This window comes from Camarhynchus parvulus, chromosome 3 (assembly GCF_901933205.1).
Source record: "Camarhynchus parvulus chromosome 3, STF_HiC, whole genome shotgun sequence".
NCBI classification, from domain to species: domain Eukaryota; kingdom Metazoa; phylum Chordata; class Aves; order Passeriformes; family Thraupidae; genus Camarhynchus; species Camarhynchus parvulus.
The window spans coordinates 34743732-34753552 of NC_044573.1; the positions used below are offsets into that span (position 1 = coordinate 34743732).

Below are 9821 nucleotides of genomic sequence, written 5' to 3' on the forward strand. Positions count from 1 at the left end.
TTGCCTCCCCAGACCCTGCTGGCTAACAAACTGCCCACTTCCCACATACAGATCTCATGAACTAGTTCCCTTTGAAGGACAAGAAATCCAGGAAAACTTGGCTGTTAATTGAAGTATTTGTTGTGGGTTCCCGACCCTGCCTCACGATGTGCTGTGAGCGGACACGGTTCTCAGTCACGCTCCTGTAATTCAGCATTATTAGAATTAGAAAAAAGAGACAGCTATGGGAGAAAAAATTGAAGGTAATGAGATGGGAGGCAGTTGCATAAGCCACTAAGAACAATTGGTGCTTTGTAGCCTTCGGGCTACCTAATGATTAAAACACAGTAGTTTGAACAGTCTGATTGGTAGGAGGCATCATCAGAGGGAAATCAAGAGATGGGGATGACCCAGACGCTGGAGGGGGAAAATGTTAATTAGCGCTCTAGTTAAGCCAAATTTTGATCCTGCTCCAGTCGCAGACCGAAGTGGTGAATGTTTCACCACTAACTTAGAGAAATGTGAAAGTAGGTTGGCAGAGATAAAGACAGCATTTGCAGCACAAAGATGAGGTTCATCTGTGTAATTAAAAGGAAGACTTTGTATGGGTCCAGGCATACCTTTTACAGAACATCGCTTTCAGCCCAGAGAGGAAACACACAGCACACTGCTGCTGCTGCACACACGGGTACAAGGCTACAACAACATGCAAAGGAACAGTCCCCACTCAGTCTGAACATCCCAAGCAAAATCACCATCCTTGATGTTAGCTCCAGCCCAGAAGGAAACTGATGAACAATTCTCATTCAGAAGTGTAGAGCTGCCAGGATTGTTGTCAGTAATCCAGGATTGCAATTGCTTTGAAGAGATCCCACAGTGTCCTTCCCCTGAGGCAAATCCCAGGCATCACACATTTCAGGAACTTCCCTCCCTTCTGAGACACATTAACACAGTAACTGTTCCTGTTATGTCTATTAGATCAATTAAGTCCATAAGTGTCACCAAGGAAATCTCCTTAGTTTGTCCTCTGCAGGTGGCCAGACCACAAAATCCAAAAACCATGGCTGGTTTTACAAACTCCCATCATCTCTGGGCTGCAAATAAAGTGCACTGAGCCCAAGACATGGCTCTGAGGGCACAGGATATACAAGTCAGCTTGCTCCTGTGGGGCTGACCTCCCTGACCCCCAAAATGCCGTGCTCCCAGACTGACTCCTGTGAAAAGATTCTTGCCCTTTTGTCACACAGTCAAGCTTAGATGTTGTATGGGACAAAGTCATGCCAAGAACTGTGTTTACCAACCAGTAGGACAGACTTGAGCTGCCAACTGTGACTTGTCCTTGTCAAAGGCTTTTTTGTAGAGTTTACACAGCAGGACAAGTCACTGGATGCAGAGTTTTTAGGCCTTTGCTGCTTGCAAGAAGCACAGCAATCAGAAAAGACTAAAAATATTTCCCGTGTTTCTTTATCTCTCCTCAGATTGCAAGGTTGATTTGTCCTTCCTAATGGATGGGAGCTGGAGCATTGGCAAACGCCGCTTTCAGCTCCAGAAGCGGTTCCTTGGTAACATGGCTCAAGCCCTTGGCATCGGCAGTGCTGGTCCTCTGATGGGCATTGTTCAGTATGGGTAAGAGCTTCCCAGACATTCCCATTGCCACAGGACATGACTGCACACTCTAGCAGCTGTAGCTCTGTAGCACTCACATTGCCTGAAAAAAATCCCTTTGCCCAGGATTTTTCTCCTGGGAAGCTGAGAAGCCTCAAAGAAAAGGAAAACAATTCTTTTCTCATTTGCTTCTCCTGTGTTGCGCTCACGTGTGGAATGTGTTTGGAGATTGTTTACCCACAGGTGATATTGTTTCATTGGATTCTGGTGTAAGTTGTTTTGACTTTTGGCCAATCAGTGCCAAGCTGCGTCGAAACTCTGGGAAGAGTCACAAGTTTTCATTGTTATCTTTTTAGCATTCTTTCTGTATTCTTTAGTATAGTATAGTATTCTTTAATATAATATAGTATAATAAAGTAATAAATTAGCTTCTGAGAACATGGAGTCAGATGCATCATTCCTGCCTTCGTGGGGACATTTCCCAACAAATACAATATAGCTCTAAACTGATACGTGCTAAAGGCCTCCCTCCACCTTGAGGTCAGGAGCCAGGTAGCACAGACCAGCCCTATGGCTTTTGTGTTGTATGTGAAGAAAAACACTGACATTTGCTCTAATTTCTCCTTTTAGTGATGACCCTTCCACAGAATTTAATTTAAAAACTTATGCCAACTCCAAGGATCTAAGGAATGCCATTGAGAAAATTCAACAGAAAGGGGGACTTTCCAATGTTGGTAGGTGATGGGACTGCTTGCACTTCCTCCGCTCAGGGAGGGCTCCAGAGCCTGGGCTAATAGCAAGCCCACACCTCCTCGCAGGATACAGAGGCTGGGAGCAAACAGCGCTTAGTGCTGGGGCCAGGCTGGTGAGGGAGCACTGCTCCCACCATGACCTGCATGTGTTGATCCCAGGCCATGCAAATCCATCACAAGTTGACAGGACATAGAGGCAGTTCCCATCAATGCTTTGGGGATCCTTGATAACCCAGCTCATCACCCCCAGCCTCTATGGGGCATAGGGAGGGCGCTCAGTGTAGGACGGCTTGGGAAGCACTGGCATCAGTAGCAGTGGTCTCCCTTCCTGCTCACACAGCCACTGTGTGAGCTGCTTTCCCCAGCTCTCTGCAGCCTCCAACACTTGAGTCCGCTCTCTGCCTACTATTTAATGGGATATTATCAGATAGAGTGCTTCCAGATCCATAACTCCTCATCAACTCCTCTTCTATTGCAGGGAAGGCACTTTCATTTGTAAACAAAAACTTCTTTCTGGATGCAAATGGAAACCGAGGTGGAGCACCCAACGTGGTTGTAGTGATGGTGGATGGGTGGCCAACCGACCGAGTGGAAGAGGCCTCCAGGCTGGCCAGAGAATCAGGGATCAACATTTTCTTTGTCACTGTTGAAGCAGCTGCTCAAAGTGAAAAGCAGAATGTTATTGAACCGAACTTTGTGGACAAGGTAATTAGTGGGCTGAGTCTGACCAGGACTGAGTCTGACTAAACTTTCCAGCCTACTTTGTTCAGGGCATTTCCCTTTCCTTCTTCTCACTAATGGTTATTTCTTTTCCTTCTTGTCTTGAGTCTTTCTGTATGAAAACCAGACAGTAATGCTGAGGTCAGAAAGGGAATGAAGTCAGTAAAATTCTGGTTAGAGGTACATCATTGAGCAAATGGCTTTTGACCAAGTAAACCTTAGCACACACCTGCAGTTGTACTGACATGAGCAGCTTTCCAAATACAGAGTAAATGACAAAGTACAATTGCAGCTTGAGCAATTTGGAATTGTTTTTTACACAAACTTCTTGCTGTGCATCTCCCACTAGGGAAAGGGTGAGGAGCCCTGTCAGTCTAATGTCAATGTTGCATTTACAAACAGGTTCCACATAAGCAAAGGTTGGCACAGTCCCAACATAAGCATATCCTAGTTTTTCAGCTATACTGGATAACTCAAACATTCTCTTTTCACTGTTGATGAAGTCTATTTTTCAGTTACTTGTTTCTGCTGCTATGGACTTCATGGTAGCACTTGGAAAAAGGGTAAATCTCTGCCATATGCAGATAAAAAAAGAGAATGCAAGCTTTGATTGATTTGTGTTTGGCACCAATACTAGCTGTCTGATAACAGTGCTTCAGAACAAGCTGGTACCCAGTTAGGGCATGAGATACCTACCAAGTGACAGACCAGGCTGGGCCTAGGAAACAGGGTTATCTGGTATTTTCAGAAAACAGATTCCCATCTGAGCTGGTTCGCTCTGCCATGAAATAATCTCCCATGAGTTTCAGAGCTGCTCCAAAGAGCTGCACTATCTCTGGTCAGCATATAATTGGATTGTAGTCTCATTTGCATTTAATGTTTTTTAAAGAATAAAGCTACAGCAAATCTCTGCAAACCTGCCAGGGACACAGCAGAAATGAGAGCAGAGTGGGCTCAGAACAGAAAGGTAAGGAGGGAATGGTGGCTTGATACTGCTGCATCATAACACTAAAATAGAAGTGAGACAGAAGAGCAAATGAGAGCAGGACACCATGAGGAACCCGCACTGGAGGGAACTGTAACTCCCTTGGAGCCGTTAGGCTTTGTGCAAGTCACAACCAGTGTCTTGGTCTTTAAAAACAGTCAGATACGCACACCATCACAAAGCTGGTGGATAAAGCCTGGTTTAACAAAATATTCTCACCCAGAGAACTGAGGAATTGGCCTTTAAGAAGCACTAAAGCCAAAGACAATTTGATCCAGCCTGTTTGCATCACTGTCCGCCTTGCCCCACCCTTCTCCTCCTCCACCCCTTGACTTTTCCCATGTCCTCTTCTGTGCCAGCCCTACTTCCTACCCACACTCACCTGACTCCCACTGACCCTATAGAAGCTGCCCACAGATCTGGCCCTTATGAGTATTTACTTATAAAAGTTAATGGGTTTCATTTTGGTTTTTTTACTATTTGGCAGAGCCAACACAATGAGCCTGGGTTTTCTTTGCTTAGAAAGGTATGAACCAAGTTATCTGCAGCTTAAGCCCCAGGTTTCACTTCAAAGTAGTAGGGTTTGTCAGCAGGCAAAGCTTTCTTTCTTGTCCTGAATGACAGGAGCTGAAGTTGCTACCTGGCAAACACACTGTAATGTCCATGGGAGCCACACTAAGAGCACCTCTGTGATTTGGATGTTTTTCCCACGAACAATGTGACTCACATAAAAAAGCCTGACAGGTGGCAAACTTGCTTTTTACAGTTTTTTCACTACTATAATATCAGCTCCATCCCACAGTTTAAAAAAAAAAAGGCAGGAAAAACTGTCACATTACACAAGTATCTGTGATGTTACACTGACATCATTTCCCAGGGAAGCAGATGGTGATTGCAGGAGAGGCCATTTCAGACTCCAGCACTGCTCTTTCCAGGAGCCTATATTTACAATTTAGCTACATCCCCTAGCAGGAACAGACAGACTGAATTTCCATTGCATTTATCCTTGTGTTGCCTCGCAGGCAGTGTGCAGGACAAGTGGTTTCTATTCCATCAATGTGCCCAGCTGGTTCAGCCTGCACAAGGTGGTGCAGCCCCTGGTGAAGCGGGTGTGTGACACCGAGCGCCTGGCTTGCAGCAAGACGTGCCTCAACGCCGCCGACATCGGCTTCGTCATCGATGGCTCCAGCAGCGTCGGCACCGGCAACTTCCGCACGGTTCTGCAGTTCGTGGCCAACATCAGCAAGGAGTTTGAGATTTCGGACACCGACACGCGCATCGGGGCGGTGCAGTACACCTACGAGCAGAGGCTGGAGTTCAGCTTTGACAAGTACAGCACAAAGCAGGACGTGCTGAACGCCATCAAAAGGATCAGCTACTGGAGTGGGGGAACCAGCACGGGAGCAGCCATCAGCTACGCCTCAGAGCAGCTGTTCAGCAAGTCCAAACCCAACAAAAGGAAGATCATGATTCTCATCACAGATGGCAGGTCTTACGATGATGTCAGCGTGCCAGCCATGGCAGCTCACCAAAATGGTAAGGTCTTCTATCACTGCCTGCTCTCCCCTTGTGCCTCAGCACTTATCCAGGCCAGATAAATGCAGCTTGCTGTAATTTGAAGGCACTGGATGAAACCTTATGAAGCAAGAGTAGTACTTTTCTCTGGATTCCCACTGAGGTCCAACAAGATCAGCATCTGTTTAATAGCTGAATAAGGAACTTCAGAAAAAAAAAAACTTATAAATCATCACAAATGCAGCAATGCCTAGGAGACCTCAAACTACATTTGCAGTATTGGTCTTAAATTAGATTTACCGCAATGACAATTTTAGTGCTTTTTCTAAACTTTGGGTTTTTTTCCAGGAGTCATCGCTTATTCCATTGGAGTTGCTTGGGCAGCCCCAGATGAACTGGAAGCCATTGCATCAGACCCTGCTAAGGAGCATTCCTTCTTTGTGGATGACTTTGACAACCTCTACCGCTATGTTAATCAGCTCATCCAAAACATTTGCACAGAGTTTAATTCCCAGCCACGGAACTGATGGACTCCAGCAAGGCAGGACCCTTGGGTACTGTGCTAAAGGCATGACAAGTGCCACAGAAATAATGCCAGCCCTCAGTTCAAGAAACACTGGAGGTGCTTTCCTCTGGCACTTTCCAGTCAGCAAGGTTGATTGCAGCTCTGTCCCTATGCATGATAATGCTCTGCGTAGAGTGTTGATTTTTTTTTTCATTGTGGGCATCATAAACTCTGATTTAGATGAACAGCAGAAGAGGCAGTGAACATGGAGGAAATAACTGCAGGTGTTTGAAGAGCTGCTTCTAGCACAGAGCCCCAGACTGCCCAATTCTCACCTTAGGATACACACAAATTCCTTAAAAGTGCCTCCTGCTCCCTGAAGTGTCCAGGTTCCTTCAGGGAGTGGCCAAGCTGCTGAGCTGCTGTGGTAGAAACACCTCATGTGGCACTGCCCACCAGATGACACACAGATCAGGGCTCAAATACCAGATGGAGGGGGAACACAATTTGAGTACCTTCTTAAAGGCAGGTACTCTCTCCACACTGCTGTCTTGTCAGTAAGTTAAGCTTCAGCTAGTGTCAACTCAAGCACTGGGATTTATCCAAACCCTGAGAAACTGGAAAGCAAGAGAGAGGAAATGTTCAAACCCCAGGACCCTATAACTCTGCCTCCTTTACAACCCTACAACCCCAATAAAGCCCCAAATCCACAAGGCAGCCAACATGCAGGAACTGGAATCTAGTCTCCCACAACATTGCATTAATTACTTGACCTTGAGACGTGTCTTTTCCCTCACCTTCCTCCTTCACTCTTGGATGGTTCAAAGCCTGCAGGACCACAGGAGTGTTGCCAGGACACAGGAGACTCTGAGAAAAACTGTGGGTTTAAGCTGCTCACAATCACTAAAGCATTTAAGACTCACCACTCTGTCATTAAACCAACACTCAGAAGTGCAGTCTCTAGTGTCAGGAGAGCTATTCAAGAGCCATTAACAGGATTTAAGATGGAATTATCTGAAGTTCTGTATTATACACTGGGAAAAGCAGAATTTCAAGCATTTAGATACTCTCCCTCAAATTTAGGACCAGCTTTTCTTTTATGGACTGATTTCAAAATGTACCTATTACAGCCCTGGATCTGTCAGAACACACAGTGATTTCTTAAGTGTAGAACTACCCATGTCACTACCCAGTGCAGGAGGAGGGACACACAAGGAGGACCAAAATAACTGCACTCTATATAGGAAGCAGCAGTTGCTGGTTATGTTCCATCCAGTATCATTAAAGAAAATACATTCATTAAGCAAAGTTATCAAAGGAGCCAATAAAAACATGAGTGTTCACACTCCTTACAGAAATCAAAGCCATGCTGTGCCAGGCTTGTGGAACTAACAGGAAATGGAAAGAAATTAAAACTCAGATGTGCCATATTACTTGCAAATCAGGCTCTTTACAGCATTTATAGTTTTAATAACCATAAGCCAAGATATTTATTAGCCACATAAATTCTAATTGAATTGCCATAAGGGAAACTCATTTTATCAGCAAAAGTAGGACTATTTTTTAAATCATTATGTTTGGAAATATGACTGAAGTAGCTTATAACCTGTCAACTAAGTAAGCATAACACAAATTAATGAAAACAGCAGATTCTGCATGATCCCCCTGGTGGGGTAACAAAAGCCAGGCTGGGGTCCTCTCAAGAGGTTATCAAAACCAGTTTTGGATGAAACAGTGGTTTTACACAGTGAAAGTTCATCACTTCCCCTTAGAAGAAACATTAAGTTCCAGCTTTAACTGAGTATCATCAATTCAACCATTCTAGCCATACTGAAAGCCCAGGACACTGTCAGCATCCACAAATACATTTGTATGCAGAGTTTTTACCACTAATCTCTGCTGCCGCACTTCACAGCAGTAGCTTTTGGCTTGAAAAAATGATTAAGGACAGAGAGTTAGGCATGCGGCATGAGCAGAGCAACTCCTGATATCCCCCATCTCCTGACCCAGCTCCTCATTACCCTTCTGCTGAACACATCTTTCTCTGTCAACAGGGGACATTACATGGCCTGGACAAAACTCAAACCCACTAACTAAATTTACTGGGGACTTCAGTTCAGACACCAGATTTATTGTCTAAAAAACCTGTTTGTTTGGGGCTTGATTTGGGGCTGCCTGAGAAAAAGGCCTAAATCCTAACTTACAGTTACTCTTAATGCTGTGGGTTTAATTTTTAATGCAGCAGCTCACCACCACATATTGTTCTCCATACCGAATGTACTCTTGCAGCTCCAAAGACTGGTACCCTACAGAGACTCCCCAGTGCTTCACTTGTGCCAGTGGTGGCCGAGACATTGGGAGCAGCTAGAGCACACATGCTCTTCAGGATGTGCTAAGGGATATATGCATATGGGATATAACTTTTCCCTAAAGCTTAAAGTTTAAGCAATGACATTAAGCTTTCAAATGCTTTTTCACAGGAAAGTTGCACAGCTATATTTTGTCAAACATTTATAAGGGACACTTCAGGATTTGTTGTTCAAACGGTTTATCTTAAGTTTACAGAACAACTATGGTGCTTGTTTCTCAACGTGCATTTTTATTTACTTCTTGGGACGATCTTGAAATTGTCAAAACTCAAACTGTGAAAGTTGTTTAATCAAACTCTTATCTAAACATAGATGTCCTATTCTTAAGCACCGTAAACTTAAGTGGAAGTCTCAAAATTTTGAATACATCCTTCCATGCAATCACAGAAGACACTCCTCTTCACCTTTACCTTTCATAGCAATCAAATCACTTGCCACCTACTAAAGTCTCTAAATACTGTTAGATTAAAAAAACAAGGTAACTTACATATATAGATAAATGTTCAAAGGGGTATATTTGTTTGAAGAAACTAGAACTCCTTCTGTAACATATACAAGCTATTTTGAGCTTATCAACATAAGTTGCTATATCTTTTGCAATAAAATTGTCCTAAAGGCACATGCAGTGCATGTCATCTCATATGGGGTTAAAAAATAAACAGCAAATACAGACCATAACACTTTAGTTTCTGAAACACAGCTGAGGTTATTACTACATTATGGAAGACTTAGCAAGGTTGGCAAAGCCCTGGGTGCTTCACTGTTGTCCTTTTACATGCTAAGATGAAAAAGATCCTTTGAGTGAGCTACCACAAAATTACCTGTCAGAGGCATCAGTTAACTGAAGCAGAGCCTAATGACTGAAGGGCATCAAAATTATATATACTTTTCAAGGTCTGCAAGATCATGTCTTATTTGGAATCAGACTTCTTTTGGAAGCTGAAAAAATATGACAGTGGCTTTACACACTTTCTAGATGTGGGACTGAATCAAAGGAGGATCTAGATGTCCAGTCACTTGATGCTGAGCAACTTAGTTTCAGATGTCTGACCAGTTCAGTGGAACCTGCTGTCTGCCAGAGGCATGCCCAAGAAAAGAGATGGAAGCTGTCTGACCTAGTCACTGCATGCACATTCTAGAGGGTGTTGTCTGATCACCCTCTCCCTAAGAAATAAGCTTCTTTGCACTCAGAGTTGGCTGGTGGCTTATCAGTGCTCAGCAACCACAGTGCAGAACACCCACCTGGAAATACCTACTGATGTCCATGCTCTGGAAACCTGGCAGAGCTCAGTTTCAGCATCTCCTGCCAACTCCAGCATTAGCCACTCACATTTTCAGTGAGCCACCAAATTCAATTAAGCATTCAGCCATCTCTTCAGAGAGAAGTATCT

At 44.2% G+C, this 9821-nt stretch overlaps 1 protein-coding gene across 4 annotated transcripts in view; it reads left to right on the top strand.

Moving 5' to 3' along the window:
- Nucleotides 1–8043, top strand: part of VIT (vitrin) — a 52739-nt gene extending 44696 nt beyond the window's left edge. For all 4 annotated transcript variants that reach the window (XM_030946460.1, XM_030946459.1, XM_030946462.1 and 1 more), the window contains 5 exons: nt 1458–1605; nt 2215–2318; nt 2815–3041; nt 5064–5577; nt 5905–8043. In XM_030946460.1, the coding sequence (XP_030802320.1) occupies nt 1458–1605; nt 2215–2318; nt 2815–3041; nt 5064–5577; nt 5905–6083 (1172 nt within the window). In that variant the 3' untranslated portion in view covers nt 6084–8043. The remainder of the gene's footprint in view (nt 1–1457; nt 1606–2214; nt 2319–2814; nt 3042–5063; nt 5578–5904) is intronic.
- Nucleotides 8044–9821: the final 1778 nt, after the last annotated feature.